The 15,731-nt window shown below is 45.1% G+C and overlaps 1 protein-coding gene across 2 annotated transcripts in view; it reads left to right on the top strand.

Annotated features, from left to right (window-relative positions):
* PGD (phosphogluconate dehydrogenase) overlaps nt 1-11,533 on the top strand; it is a 16,028-nt gene extending 4,495 nt beyond the window's left edge. For both annotated transcript variants that reach the window (XM_046661802.1, XM_046661803.1), the window contains exons 5-13: nt 582-700; nt 3,126-3,195; nt 5,416-5,550; nt 6,999-7,188; nt 9,637-9,767; nt 9,990-10,123; nt 10,520-10,619; nt 10,788-10,910; nt 11,008-11,533. In XM_046661802.1, coding sequence (XP_046517758.1) covers nt 582-700; nt 3,126-3,195; nt 5,416-5,550; nt 6,999-7,188; nt 9,637-9,767; nt 9,990-10,123; nt 10,520-10,619; nt 10,788-10,910; nt 11,008-11,127 — 1,122 coding nt within the window. In that variant the 3' untranslated portion in view covers nt 11,128-11,533. The remainder of the gene's footprint in view (nt 1-581; nt 701-3,125; nt 3,196-5,415; nt 5,551-6,998; nt 7,189-9,636; nt 9,768-9,989; nt 10,124-10,519; nt 10,620-10,787; nt 10,911-11,007) is intronic.
* Nucleotides 11,534-15,731: the final 4,198 nt, after the last annotated feature.

Raw genomic sequence — 15,731 nt, 5'->3', positions numbered from 1 at the left:
AATGCAGGCGGCCCAGTGTTTCGTTGGTTCGAATCCTGGGCACGGACATGGCACTGCTCATCAAACCATGCTGAGGCGGCGTCCCACATGCTACAACTAGAAGGACCCACAACAAAGAATATACAACTATGTACTTGGGGGCTTTGGGGAGAAAAAGGGAGAAATAAAATCTTAAAAAAAAAAAAAAAAAGATTGGCACCTGAGCTAACAATTGTTGCCAATCTCCTTTTTTTTTTTTTTTCTGCCATGTCTGTGCCCAGGATCTGAACCTGTGAAACCCTGGGCCACCAAAGCGGAGGCGCGAGAACTTAATCACTCGGTCACGGGGCCAGCCCCTGTATGTTTGGTTTTATTATTTCCCTTTGGGGACAGGATAGCTATCTTAAACTTCCATGGATTTTTTTTTTTTTTTAACTCCCAAACTGAGAGGGTTAGATTTCTTGAATGATCAGGTTATTCCTGGATCCTTGGATCATTTCATGTCAAATGTGAGATCTCCATATCTGTCTTGCATCTCCACTCATTCATTGGGAGAAATTTATTTTATGGAAGCATAATGAAATTATTTTTCTTTCATGTAGAGACGATGTCGAGACCTCAAGGCCAAGGGCATCTTGTTTGTGGGGAGCGGAGTTAGTGGTGGAGAAGAGGGGGCACGGCATGGCCCGTCACTTATGCCAGGAGGGAACAAGGAAGCTTGGTGAGTACTAAGACACCACTGCATTCGGCACAAGGGAGCCTGGCCTTTGAGAACGAGGAGCTGTGAGCAGTTCGCCGCCCTGATCTCTGGCGTCTGAGTGCTGGAGATGGATGTGCTGGGAATGGCTCTTTCATCTAGACAGCTTGTTGCTTTGGTGTAATTTATGTGCGTATTCATCTTTGCCCTTTTTTCTTCTGTTATTCCCTCCAATACTGATAAAGGAATTTCTAAATAGGCTTAAAGGATTCAGAGGCTTTAAGGAAGGAGTTCAGATAATGTCCTGTGTACTGTCTGGACTTGGGAGTAAGATCTGCCTGTTTAGCTGATGTACAGCCATAAAATAACCCTTTACTTAATAATTGTGAGTAATGGAACAATCTCACAGGGCCTCTTTTGTCCCTGGAAATGAAGTGGAAACTTTTTTTTTTTTAAGATTTTATTTTTTTCCTTTCTCTCCCCAAAGCCCCCCGGTACATAGTTGCATATTCTTTGTTGTGGGTCCTTCTAGTTGTGGCATGTGGGACGCTGCCTCAGCGTGGTTTGATGAGCAGTGCCATGTCCGCGCCCAGGATCCGAACCAACGAAACACTGGGCCACCTGCAGCAGAGTGCGCGAACTTAACCACTCGGCCACGGGGCCAGCCCCTGAAGTGGACACTTTTTATTTGACTTGGGGAAAAAACAAATTTTACACTGTTCCCTGTGATTGATATATATATATATGAGAAAGGATTGGCTGTGGAAGGGAGGTGCTTTGGTGATGTAAAGAAGGGTTGGATGAGACAGGGTGGGGGTGGTGAGTGGGCTAGAGAACCAAAATGACAAGATACAAATAATTAATTATACATTAGACTGAGAGGAAATACTGCTGCTGAGACTGCAGAAAAAGAGAAAGCCAGACAGAGGAAGATAGAGATGGAGCAGGAGAGAGAAATAGAAAAGGAAGGCTCCTTTTGAGGCAGACCTGGAAAGGTAACATTCTTTTCTGAATGAGTTTGATTTGCAACATTCTAGGATTATATTAGGCACTAAAGTAAGGAGTGATCCAACCTAATCCCCAAGGGAAAGGGTTAATTGGGGCAGATTATTCTTTAAATTACCCCCCTGATGAGTAAGGCTGGAGATTGTCTTCAGTATGTGAAGTCTAGAAGTTGACGCTTTCCTGCTTCTCAAAAGCTAAAAAATATTTATCTTGGCATACCAACCCAGTGGACTATTAGACATACAGACAACACACATGAAAATATTGACATATGGGGATGCTCCCATTGCTCATTAATTAATTTTTTTCACACTGATCTGTTAGAAGTAAATATGGCACCTTTACCTGAAACAATTAGTAAAAGTTGAGTGACTTAGTGACATTTTCTTTTCTTTGCGGAAGATTAGCCCTGAGCTAACATCTACTGCCAATCCTCCTCTTTTTGCTGAGGAAGATTGGCCCTGAGGTAACATCCATGCCGATCTTCCTCCACTTTATATGCGGGACGCCTGCCACAGCATGGCTTGATAAGTGGTGTGTAGATCCATGCCCGGGACCCCAACCAACAAACCCTTGGCTCCCAAAGTGGAATGTGCGAATTCAACGGCTGTGCCACTGGGCCAGCCCTGAGTGACATTCTAAAGCTTAAGGTGTCGCTCTCTTGGCCCCCTAATCCTAGCATCAGCTTTGCAAACCTGTCAGATTTTGTGTCTTTACCTAAAACTTTCTGTGAAGAAACCTTTATTGGTCAATAGTGAGGACAAAGCCTCAGGAGTTAATACATTCCCCTCGGGGAGCTGTGGAAGGAATGCGGAACCACTGCTGCTCCTCTGGATAATAACGAATGTGGCTCCTGGAAATCCTGCAGGTTCTCTCATTCACAGTCATGCTGTACCGGAACACGTCCAGACTAATCAAAGAGGGTCTTTACAGGAGCTTTCATGGAATTGCTTGCTGTCTGGAATCACAGCTTCTTTGGATAGGGCGATAGAAGTTTCTTCTGGGGCTTTGATGATGCTTCCACCCAGCCTTTTTGTCCCTCTTCTCAGATCAGTCCACAGCCTCTGATGGGTTTACCTTGAGGACTTTGCATATTTTTCTTTTTTTGCTGGGAAAGAATTGCCCTGAGCTGACTTGTATTGTCAGTCTTTCTCTTTCCCTCCAAAGCCCCAGTGCAGAGTTGTATGTTCTAGTTCTTGGGTGTGAGTGCTGCCACAGCATGGCTACAGACAGACGAGTGGTGTAGGTCTGTGCCCGGGAACTGAACCTGGGTGCACCAAACTTTAACCAGAGGCCATCAGGGCCGGCTCAGCATATTCTTTTTCATGGGCATTTCCACTTCCCATTAGAAAGAACTAATTAGAGGAGGGTAGTCTTTGAATATTTAATTGAGATCTCAGACTCTGTCTTTTCAGGAGCTAAACTACAGGATTCCTTTCCACAGGCCTCACATCAAGATGATCTTCCAAGGCATCGCTGCGAAAGTAGGAACAGGAGAACCCTGCTGTGACTGGGCAAGTTCTGAGCTGCTCCTTAAAGCCGGTTGGCAACGTGGGCATAGACAGGACAAAGTGCACAGAGCAAGGACCACCTTGGTCCCAGCGGTTGGCTTTGTGACATGAGCTTCTCACTCGTTAACTCGCTAGCACAGCTAATGCCTAGAGTGCGTGCTGACTGTACATGTCCTTGTGTCTTAATTGAACATTCATAGCCCTGAGGTTGGTGTTGAAACAGCTCTCCTTGATTCATCTAAAGGATGATTCCTTAAAAAGGAACAGGAAGGATGAGGTAAAGTAAGTAGCCATGAGGTAACATGGCTAAAGAAAATGTCAAAATCAAAAGTGGGCTTTGCTTGCCTGGGTGGAAGTAGGAGGACTGAGTGGCTGTTGCTATGTCACATGTCCTGCCATGGATGTGGAAAAATCTCTTTTGCCAAGGTTGAGATGTGAGTATTCTGTGCTTGAAGAGAATAAGCTGTGGCCTTTGCCCCCACTGAGAGTGAAGGAGGCCTGACTCGGTCACACATACCTCCCCTTCCTGTGTTTTGTGTTGCTGTTGAAGTAAGTTTTATCCCTTATGAGCCTCAGTCCACACCATGGGTGGACAGAACTCTAGGCTGGGGGCCTGAGTGGTAATTTTGGCTCTCCATTAACTAACGGGGTGACATCACGCAAGTCAGCCAGAAAACTTACATGGGCTTCAGTTTTCTTGTCTGTAAAATATGGGATTTGGCCTACACGATCTTCAAGATCTCTTTAGCTCCTAATCCCCTTTAATTTTGTATCAGCATTTCTATATGCTATTTTTATTGTATTAGTTTTGTTTTATGTGAGATAAAAGGTAGAGATGAAAAAAGGACTAGGGCACATGAGGAATGAGGAAGTCCTGACTGCCTGGTCACTAAGCTGGTCCTCCATTTCAGCCAGTGGTCATTGAGTTCAGTCAGAATCTGTAGGGTAGAGAGAGGCTGGGTTGAGTAATGTTCTCTTTAGTATGAAGGACTGGGGAGGGAACTTTCATTCCTTAACCGTACAATACTACAATAAAAGTACAGTGTCAGTAACTTCTTTTTAGATATACTTTGGACAAAATCATGAAAAAAACCCCAGTACTTGTCCTTATGTGTCTTGGTCAAGTCAGGGTTGACTTTCCATAGCCTCAAGGCTTAGTCTCAGGGTATTGAAAAAACTGGTATAGATACTAAAAGCGGGCACTCCTTAGTTCATTTTTGAAGTTACAGGAAGGATGGGGTGTGAAGTAAGATGTTATTAGCCGTGTTACTTCCTGGCCAGAGAAGGTGTCACAATCAGAAGGGGGTAGGTCAGCAGTGATAACAGACAAAGGAGGTCTCTGATGTAAACGTCGGTGGATCGGTCCAAGCAGTGGCTGCCGGGAGAGGGGGTGCTCAGGGCACCCAGACATCTGGTCCATCGGGCAGGTGTACCCCTGGCTTGGAGATGGATGCATGTCATTGCAGATCCTGATGCCATAAATGTTTGACCCCTGCCACCCACTTTGTTCTGATTCCTAGCCCACTAAACAGTTCTCAGTTTGACTTCCCCAGTGGCTCGTCTGTAGGGCAGAATGTGTTGATTGACTAACACTTGTAAGTGCCGAAATCCATAGTTAAATTTCTTGTAGTAAATTCATAAACTGGTTTTCTGGTTTTATACATCTTGCCAGTTTTCTTATAAATCGATGTTTTGTCAACTATGAGACCCCGGCAAGAACCCATTTCTGGGCTTACAAGGTTGAGGGCCAGACCTGGGATCTAAGCTCATTTTACCTTTCAGTGGCCACTAGGAACAACTGTAATACATTTATGTTATTAAATGATATAAAAAGTACAAGTGATTTAATTAGACAACTTATGGTAACCTTTAGTTGCCAGAAAAGTGGTAACCTAGGGGGAAAAAGAAGACTTCTTTTATTTGTGGGTGGGTGCTGGGGAGTTGCTTTTAATAACAATGAGAAAGAATGGAATATGGAGGGCAGAGAGCTATAGGTACTTTAAGTGAATTTGGGAATTTTGAAAAATCTTTAGAGGAATGGATTTAGAGTTAGTTTAAAATAACACTGGACTCGATTGAAGCTTGTGTTAAATTGTTATACAGTGACTCTTATGAAGATATTTGTTGTTTTTGTATGGGGAGGGAGCCTGGCCCAAGAACTTGCTGCGGGCTTTGCTGGGTGCTCCCTGCCTCTGAAGGCCTCTTGCTGTGTCGCTTGAACAGGTGGGAAGCGAGGGAGCAGGACACTTTGTGAAGATGGTGCACAATGGCATCGAGTACGGCGATATGCAGCTGATCTGTGAAGCTTACCACCTGATGAAAGACGTTCTGGGCATGGAGCATAACGAGATGGCAAAGGTGAGCCCAGGCCCTGTCCTCAGGCTGCAGTGAGTAATCCCTGCTCAGAGGAGAAGGGATTTGCTGGTGACAATAAATCCTTCCTCATTCTTTCTCCCTTGGTCATTCTGGTAGCCTGGATGGCCTGAGTCTAATTTAAGGGAAGCTGCCAGTAACAGGACTGTAAAATATGATAGCTAGTCACTAAGCCAGAATTTCCCAAAGAATCTCGGTGGTAATCATTACCACCATTTAGTGACCCTTACTGTGTGTCAGGCGCTGTGTCACTATGTACGTCTCACTTGATCCTCCTGGTTCCCATCTGGGAGGTGCGGTATAAGCTTTCTTTTCTGAACAAGTTGGGACTGGCTTTTTGACAGTTAATTAGAAAAGTCAGTCAAAGTGGGGAAACATAAGCATTTTCCACAACATTTTACTATGAAAAATTTCATATACAGCAAAGTTGAATTTGACCTTGAACATTGTGTACACAATACCTAGATTTTGCCATTAACGTTCTACTGCACTCGGTTTGTCGAGTTTCTGTCTGGCCCTCTGTCCATTTGACTTTTTTTGTACATTTCAAAGTAAACCACAGACATCAGTACTCCTTTCTCTGAATACTCTGGCATTGTTAACTAGGCAAACATTTGTCTTAATTGAAAGTACAGGAAGGTACAGTCAGTCACCAGTTGTCCTTTTCTCTAAGTGTGGTTCTGATTGCGTTCTAGTCATCTTTCTTTCATCTAGAATTTCTAGTTTCAACTATTTCAAGTGGAACCTGATTTAAAGACACTTATTGGTAAGGTACACAGTACAGAATCCTTCCAAATTTTTTACATTTTTCTTCCTAATTTCAAAATTTGTCGTCCCCATGTATTTTGTTTCATTGACTTGCCTGTATCATTCTTTCCAAAACAAGTTAACTTTGTTTTCATAGAAACAGTGCTTTGCTTTTTGTGTTCGTATTTAATTGGTTTGTATAAGAGTTAACGTATTCATTCAGCACGTAGATGTGCGTGCTCTCCCGCAGGCCGGGCAGGTTGGGGTGCGACTGTGAGAAGACATAGCCCCACCCTCACGGAGCTGGGGAGACTGGCAGTAATGATGACAGAAAGCATACAAAACCGGTTCATGGTGACTGTTAGAAAGAAGAGGACGTGGGTGTGAGAGGTGACCCAGGCAGGCCTCTGAGGAGGTGAGGGAGGAGCGTGTGCTCAGGAAGGAACAGTTCTGGTCGTCAGAAAATCAGCATCACCAGGTGCAAACCAAACACGACTGACTCTTGGTTAGTGGAAGCCTCAGCTGGGGGGAGAAGTATCGGGGCAGAGTAGAGAGGAGCCTGTGAGCCTCGGTGCTGAGCCAGTTGTGAGCACTCGTCAGTTTTTACATAAGACAAGGAGTCAGTTAAGGGACCTTCTGTATGATCCTTGCTTCTCTCATATTGTTTCCTTACGTCCTGCACGTAGGCATTTGAGGAGTGGAATAAGACAGAGCTAGACTCATTCCTGATTGAAATCACAGCCAATATTCTCAAGTTTCAAGATACCGATGGCAAGTACCTGCTGCCAAAGATCAGGGACAGTGCGGGGCAGAAGGGCACTGGGAAGTGGACTGCCATCTCGGCCCTGGAGTACGGTGTTCCCGTCACCCTCATCGGTAATGTTCAGCTTTCACTTGTACCCTTTGCTCTCACTGCTTTGACCCTGATGTCCTTCTGGAATGTTGATATAGACTGGCAGCTAAGGCCCGGGTCTTGAGAGGATCTGTTCAACCTTGCTCAGCTTTCCGAGCGCTGTTTCTGTTTGCATATGAAAAGCTCACGGTGTGAGAGAGGCTGAAACTGCTTCTGAATCTCTTCTTTTGATCCTTCTCCCAGTCATATGAGCTTTGACACAAATTCACACATTACTGTCTGTCTTAGCCAGTTTGACCTTTGAGATAGTTTTAGCATTAGTGATATAAATGTGGTCAGTGGCCTAAGACTTTTTAATGGGGAAGGCAACTGTAATGGAATTTTTGGTACAAAAGTTCACAGAATAACATAAGCCTATGTACTACTCAGCATTTATTGTAATATTTTGCTGAGGATGTTTTTTTCCCTCTAGATATTTTAAAAATGCAATATTACGTATACATTTCAAGTTCTTCAGTATTCTTTTCCTAAGTTCCTTACCTCTCTTCTTTTAGAAGAAAATCATTATCCTAACATTGGTGTATGCCCTTCCCTTTCATGTTTTTTATATTAATGAGTTAAGCATCAAACTCAAAAAGATATAAAGAGAAGGGAATAATAAAAGAAATAGAAAAATAAGATTAATATAATAATAAATATAATATAAATAATAAGATTAACCAAACCACAAGTTGGTTCTTTAAGAATAAAATAGATACACTTCTGGCAAGATTGAAAAAGGAGAATCAGAAAAGGTGCCCAGCATGTTTACGGAAAGGCTGATCTTTGCTCCGGGCAGAATGGCTCCCCTCGTAATAAAACAAATTTTCCTGTTTGCTCCTCCAGCTGCAGGTCGCCGCTCCCTCCCGTCTCCTCCCTCCTTTTGATTCCTGATTATTATGCCTCAGCCTCTTTACAAAGAACTTCCGGGTTGTGAGGCCCAGTAAGGAGGGAAGTGGGTTCATTAGTCTGGCTCTATGTAGAAGGAAGCTGGCTGCTTTTTAGCTAATCTGAGTGCCACCCTGGGCAGAGGACTGAGGGGACAATAGCTGGGAGCAGTTTACTTGTCACTGACTCAACTAGAAGAGTAGTGCAGTCTCAGAAAGAATCCTGCTCTTGGTTTAGAGACTTTGTACCCTTTCTACTAGTTGCAGGCCGGCCAGGCCGAGTCCCTGGATGGGTGCCATTTTTGTTTGCTGAACTAATGGGGAAGTTAGTCTTCAGCTGACCCTTGGGTAACGCTCAAGGGTTTCGCCACACTTGCCTCCTTGCGCCAGTTGTCTTACGAAGCTTCCTCCCAGAAGTGCTAAGTCATCGTGTGTGTACCGCAGGAGCCACGCGGGTGCTGGGCAAGGAGGGGAAGGCACCTGCTTTTGGTGTGTTTCAAGCTTGGGTAGTGTTCTCAAGTTGATGGCTAGTACCCTTTCCTCAAAAAGAAAGTCCTCAAAAAGAAAAGTTCCCAGAAATTTGACTTCATTTTGTCTGTGGGAAAAGAAAAAAAATGGTCAGAGTAATTTATTCTAATTATACAAATTGTCAGTTGAGCAGTCTTTTATAAGGGAGAATTTTTGAAGATATTAAATGTCTTAATATTAAAATACTATATTGAAATGTTTTTTATTCAAATGAAGTAAAATTGTGAAATTTAATGGTGATCAGAGACATACTGTAAAGTGCAAGAATTAGGAGGTGGAATTTTTGAGGGGTCATTCTGTGTGTTATTTCTCAACAGTTGTTTCAAATTGATGGGTAGTTAGTGCTTTAAAAGAAAATGAATGAGTCTTTGGTGAGCACTGAAAAATTAAGGTCCTATCAATTGAAATTGAAGTTTTACTCATGGACCAACATGGAGTAATTCTGAATAATAGTGGTTTTACCTCTTTGTTTTTGCCCCCAAGCTCCTCTTTGAATTTCATGGTGAGCTTTGTGGTTAAATACCTATATTTAGGGGCCGGCCCTGTGGCCGAGTGGTTAAGTGCGCGTGCTCCACTCCGGTGGCCCAGGGTTCGCCGGTTCGAATCCTGGGCGCGGACATGGCACCACTCATCAGGCCACACTGAGGCAGCATCCCACATGCCACAACTAGAAGGACCCACAACTAAAAATACACAACTGTGTACCGGGGGGCTTTGGGGAGAAAAAGGAAAAATAAAATCTTTAAAAAGTCACAAAACAAACCTATATTTATGTTGGAAGATTGACTTGGAGTTTTAGTTATCAAATTAACTGTTCAGAGCTTTTTATAAGAGTTCTTTCTGATCCAGGTTAAATTTTGTGGCCTAAGGTTGAGACTTGGAATTCTCTGTAAAACTGGAAGTCCTGCTCCATTGCTGTTTTTCCTCATTCTCTCTGGCTTGTGTGTATTCTTTTCCCTCTGTCTCATGTGTGAACTTCGCGGATATATTCTCTCTCCCCTCTCCGCCCCCATGTAGGAGAAGCAGTCTTTGCTCGATGCTTATCGTCTCTGAAGGATGAGAGGATTCAAGCTAGCGGGAAGCTGAAGGGTCCTCGAAAGATCCAGTTTGAAGGTGATAAGAAATCTTTCCTGGAGGACATTCGAAAGGTGGGCTCAGTCCCTACCAACGGTTGTCATTGGTCCCTTGGAAGGCAGTGGGGTGGGGGCTGTTGAAGGAGAGCATCCTGAGGCCACCAGGTGATCCGATTTGCAGCATTTTCCCAGACTCTTGTCCTTTCTAGGGTCTGCACTGTGGGGGGTGACACGGCTGGTAGACATAAGGCGATTACTCTGCTCATTGCAACTCTCATGTCTTGTGTCATTCTTCAGGCCCTCTATGCTTCCAAGATCATCTCTTATGCTCAGGGCTTTATGCTGCTAAGACAGGCAGCCACTGAATTTGGCTGGACCCTCAACTACGGCGGCATTGCCCTGATGTGGAGGGGCGGCTGCATCATCAGAAGGTGAGTGAGGGGAGGGAGCGCCACGCTTCTGTGCCGGAGAACTGTGCTCTTCGGGCACTTGTGTGAACACTTCCCTATACCTGATGGGGTTAGTCCTCTCACTGGTACCCTGGCGACAAGACAGGCTTGGATTGTCACGTCTCACTTTTTTTCCCGTATGTCACTTATTCTGGATTGTCTATGCTACACCTTTTAAAGTAGTCCCGTGAGCACTGTCGTGCCCACTGGCCTTGCCTCTCTTTGGCTCTCTGTTTTCACTGAGTGTACAGCCAGCTTTAAGGGGTGAGAACTGTAACTTTGATCCTCTCTAGGGTATCTATCAGCTTCCAACTTTTCGCTGGCATTCAGCCTGCTATAAGTAAAGTTCATTAATTTCCTCCCTCTTAATTATTTCAGTGTGTTCCTAGGAAAAATAAAAGATGCATTTGATCGAAACCCAGAACTTGAGAATCTGCTGCTGGATGATTTCTTCAGGTCGGCTGTTGAAAGCTGCCAGGTCCGTAGCCCTGAGCGGGTGGTGCGGGGACTCTGTCTCGGGGGGTTTTGCTCTGGGGGCGTCTTTTTCATTTACCAGTATTGATGTGTATGAAAATCTGTCATTTAGAATGGAACCAGTTATCTTTTCTGTGGGCTGATCACTAGTCTTTGGCTTTTTCTTGCTCAGGACTCCTGGCGGCGGGCAGTCAGTACTGGTGTCCAGATGGGCATTCCCATGCCCTGCTTCACCACTGCTCTTTCCTTCTATGATGGATACAGACATGAAATGCTACCAGCCAACCTAATCCAGGTAGGCTTTGGAGTAGGTGGTAAACATTAACCTGGCTGGTATGTGAGGGTCGTGTGCCTCTGGATTATCCTAACCAAACTACTTTCTTGTTTTCTAGGCTCAGCGGGATTACTTTGGGGCTCACACGTATGAACTCTTAGCCAAACCCGGACAGTTTATCCACACTAATTGGACAGGCCATGGCGGCAGTGTGTCATCCTCTTCGTACAATGCCTAATCAGACTCCTTGTGTTACCCACCACGATTCCATAGACCAGGACATTCCATTTGCCACACAGCACTGCTTACATGGCCCTTTGCCCTATTTTCTGCTCACATCTCTTAAAGTGTTGTAAGAGACTCCTGAAAAAGTCAACCTGAGTTTATTTGTAAGGTAGTTCTGTGAGAACCGTCATGCCCTCTGCCCTTGTCTCTTGGGACTGACCAGGAAGTGATCATGTTCGTGATGGCGCAAACCAGCTGCCTGAAGCCGGGCTTTCCACACGTCCCTGCGGATGGGGGAGGCAGCAGCTCCTATCACATAGATGGGAAGGGTTTTTGTGGAATTTGATCAAACTGGAACCTTTGTATCATGCAGGTGAATTCCCTTTTTCCTCTACTTAATAAAAGCTACATTATATTTATACGTTTTCTCCAGACTCATCCGTATTCTCATCTCAGCCACACTGAGCCAGCATCCCCATTGGCAGAAAGATTTGCAGCTAGTTTCATTACATTTGACTTAGTTTCCTTCTAGCCTTGTTAATTTTCTCCTCTTTGTTTTCTTTGAAAAAAAGACACCAGGGTAATGCAGGAAACAGCAGATTTAGGATAATGGTAACTCTGGAGGGAAGGACAGGAGGCAGTCGGGAGCGGGAGCGAGTGTACAAGGGGCTTGGATCTATTGGTTATGTTTTGCTTCGTAAGTTGGGCACTGGATATATGGATGTTCATGGTAACATTCTTTCTGCCTTTTTGTATGTCAACTATTTCATGATAAACACTTCAGAGAATTACATTTAAACAACGGGCTCGGCTTGGTCTGGTTCCATTCTGTTTCCCAGGCCTTTCTCTCTCTCTTTGTCTCTAAGTCAGGCCTGTGGATTTGGTGTAGGGTTTTGGGCAGCCTAAGCCTGCTCCTTCAATCAGGCTTTGTCATGTTATCTTTATTCCTCAAGAAAAAACCTGCCAGAGTACTTACTGATGTTGTTATCTGGCCCAGGGCCAATGTAATTGTTTTATTCAGCAGTTTTAACTCCAGGAAGATTTCTCCGGAATGCTTGACAAAGTCCTAAGAGTAGCCTGAGAATAGAGCAGACGGCATCCATGTTTTAACAGCTGGTGTCTGACCTCTTTCAGAAGACTGCAGGAGGCGGCGAGCTGACAGGGGAGACAGTGCTTTTCCTTAAATGATCAACTTCTTAAGCTCTGAGCCTGGATGTGAGTACTTAGCCTTGACCCCAGTGGCTCCCTTCTGCCCCACCTGCCAATTCAAGAGGCGCTGAGTCACCTGCTCATGACTGTTTTTTAAGCGTTCTGAACCACTAAATGCAGTTTTTCTCAAAGGGACATCTGTGATCACTTGCTCTGAGGCAGACAGGTGCTTCTAGAATGGAGAAAGTTCCTTCGAAGAGAAACAACAGTGAGGAATAGGAGGCTAAATGTCAGAAGACTGAGGGAAAGTAAAGCTGGACCGTCCGGAAGCGAGTTTGAAGTACTAATGACTGGGTGGAACAGAACGTCAGCGCTGCTTACCGTTCAAGAAGCTATGAATGGCGGACATGGGTTTCAAATCCAAGCCCCTCTATCTATTATGACTTTGGGCAAATTACTTAATATCTCTGTTCTCAGTTTTCTCATTTGTAAAATGGGGATAATAGTACTGAGAATTCAAGTGAAAGCAGAACAGCGCTTGGCACACCGTAAGCACCTGTGTAAGTGGCAGTTACGGTTAGCACTTCAGGCTGTGCCTGTCCCTGAAGCAGTGCTATTTCTGAGAGTTAGAAACTAAATCGGCACCCCGCGATGAGTGCACTTTGCACACCAGGCCTCGAGGTTCCTGCGGGCTCGGTGTGCCGCCCGGAGGTGGCTGCGCTAAGACAAACGGGAGGCCAGTGGAGCTTCCCAACCTGGACAACCCCTTTCCCCTTGGGGGATCTCGAATAAAAGGGCAGATTCTGATTCAGCAGGTCCGGGGTGGGGCCCGCATTCCGCGTTTCTAGGCTCCCAGGTGATGCTGTGCTGCTGGCCATTCGACCACAGGGAGATGCTGGAGCGCGATGGAATGGGCATCAGCACAGGTGGTTCTAGAGTTAAGAAATCGGCGTTCACACACTAACTCTACTGGCATTGTCACCTTGAGCAAGTTCAGTCCTCTGAGCTCCCATTTTTCATGTGTAAAATGGAGTTAATAACTACTTCCTTAGGTTACTATGACGATAGATGAAATAAAGTACTCTCTGCACGGTATCTGATGGGCATAATAAAAGGAAGCCACTTCTATTGCTAAAAGACTATTAACAGTCTTTTACCTAGGTTCTTGAAGGGAGACTTATTTTTACTATATATGCATTCATGCCTTTTGAATTTTACATTCCATGACTTATTTGAGATGCATATCAAAGACTCCCTCTGTTAGCTCGAGTAAAGGCTGCGTAGCCGACTGGTTGGGAGCCTGGGCCCAAATCTTGGCTCCACCACTGACTCACTGTTGCTTCACACGTTACTTCACCTCTGTACCTGTGTACTTTCTCATCTATGAGGAAGGGATGATAATGCCCATCTCACAGAGTTATCTGAGGGTTAAATTAGTGCCTGCCACAGAGCGAGTACTATTTAGGGTTTATTATTTATTACCCGCTTCCTGCTGAAGGCGAGGTAGTTGAACGATTCTGGAAGTGGATGGAGGTGGACAGAGAGGGGTTCTGTTCCCAGCCAAGTCGCTCCTGTCCAGCGGAACTGCCGCAGGGGCAATCTGGTGGCTATTCCAGCAAAGGGCCTCCCAAGGCAGAAATTATAGACCTATTGTGACTTCAGCCACAACTTCTCTCTGCTTTATTTGGGACACAAAGTGGTTAGTTATAAAGACATATGGATCAGATAAGGGAGCAGAGCTCCTCAGCTGAGGCTGCAGGCAGGGGACTTGCAGGAGTCACATGTTTTTTGAGGCAGGTGTGGAGCCCATCTTTTTAGGAGTAGTAGAGAGAACTTCTGCATATATATATATATATATTTTAGTGTGTATATATATATGTTCACTGTCTAGCAATCATTTTTTTTTTTTTGAGGAAGATTAGCCCTGAGCTAACATCTGCCACCAATCCTCCTCTTTTTGCTGAGGAAGACTGGCCCTGAGCTAACATCCGTGCCCATCTTCCTCTACTTTATATGTGGGACGCCTACCACAGCATGGCTTACCAAGCAGTGCTATGTCCGGACCTGGGATCCGAACCGGTGAACCCCAGGCTGCTGAAGCAGAACGTGCGCAGTTAACCGCTGCGCCACCGGGCCGGCCCCTTTCTAGCAATCTTATAGGTTGTTCCAGTTACTACTGATTGGTGTATAACAAAATACCCCAAACTCGGTGGTATAAAATAATCACCATATTTATCATTCTCCCCATTTTGTGGGTCAGGAATTTGGAAGGGCATAGGGTGGACAGCTCGTCGCGTTCCACAATGTCTGGGGCCTCAGTGAGGAAGAAACTCGGGAGCTGGGGGCGACCCCATGGCTGGGATTCCTTACAGTGTCTGTCTTCATTCAGCTGGGGCCTCAGCTGGAAGAGGTGCACGTGGCCTCACCACAGGGCCTTAGGCTTCCTCCCCACACAGCGGCCTCAGGCTAGGCAAACTTCCTACACGGAGGCTCGGGGCTCCACAGAGGATTGTTCCAGCTAAAAAACCGGGCACTACACTGCCCTTTAAGGCCTCGCCATGGATATCACACAGCGTTATTTCAGCTGCGTTGTATCAGCTACAAGCGAATCCTAAGCCCCCAAATTCCAGTGGGGGAGAATTAGACTACCTCTTAAGGGGGGAGTGGTAAGGTTCTAGAGGAGCATATGGGTCAGGAGATACTGGTTTTGGGGTTTTTTGGAAAATATAACCTGCCACATATGCTTTCCTTGAAAAGGACAATTTGTTACACAGGGAAGTCAGGAACTCTGGCCCTATTTGGGGGTCTTCCTGAGGGTCTCATATGGTATAAATGTTATACATAAGAATATAATAGCAGTCAACAGAGTGCGTGCCAGGCACTGTTCTCAGTTAACTCATTTACCACAACACCCTCTGAAGGAGGTACTGTGGTTATCCCCCATTTACAGATGAAGCACGTGGATGTTAAATAATTTGTCCAAGGTCACACAGCTTCTGAAGAAGAACTGGAATTTGAACCCTGGCAAGCTGGTGCTAGGTCCATGCGCTTCATCATTAGACTATCTTACCATTCAATGTGTACATTTAATTTACTCACTCATTCAGTCATTGGCATATTTATTGTATACCTACTATGTGCCAAGCACTGTGCTGGGTACCATTTGTCAGTGGTGAGAGCAGTGGAAAGTTCTGACCTCATGAGCTTATAGAATACATATCATAATAGCTAATGGAGATGGATTTTTGAATCAGCATTTTAAAGTGCAATTTTAGGGAAAATAAATTACTGCTATTGAACTAAATATTTATGGCACCTTATTTAAAGCAGCTGAAAAGGATTCAGGAAACCAGCAGGTGTCCTTGTCTTATGAATGGTGAGGGTGGTGGGATGAGAGTGGAGGCTGAGAGCATGGACTCAGAAGCCAGGCTGCTCGTAATCAAATCCGGGCTCTAGCACTTCCTAGCA

Source organism: Equus quagga, chromosome 5 (assembly GCF_021613505.1).
Source record: "Equus quagga isolate Etosha38 chromosome 5, UCLA_HA_Equagga_1.0, whole genome shotgun sequence".
Lineage (NCBI taxonomy): Eukaryota > Metazoa > Chordata > Mammalia > Perissodactyla > Equidae > Equus > Equus quagga.
Note: the sequence above shows the minus strand (reverse complement) of the source record. Positions and strands in the feature narration are given on the sequence as shown.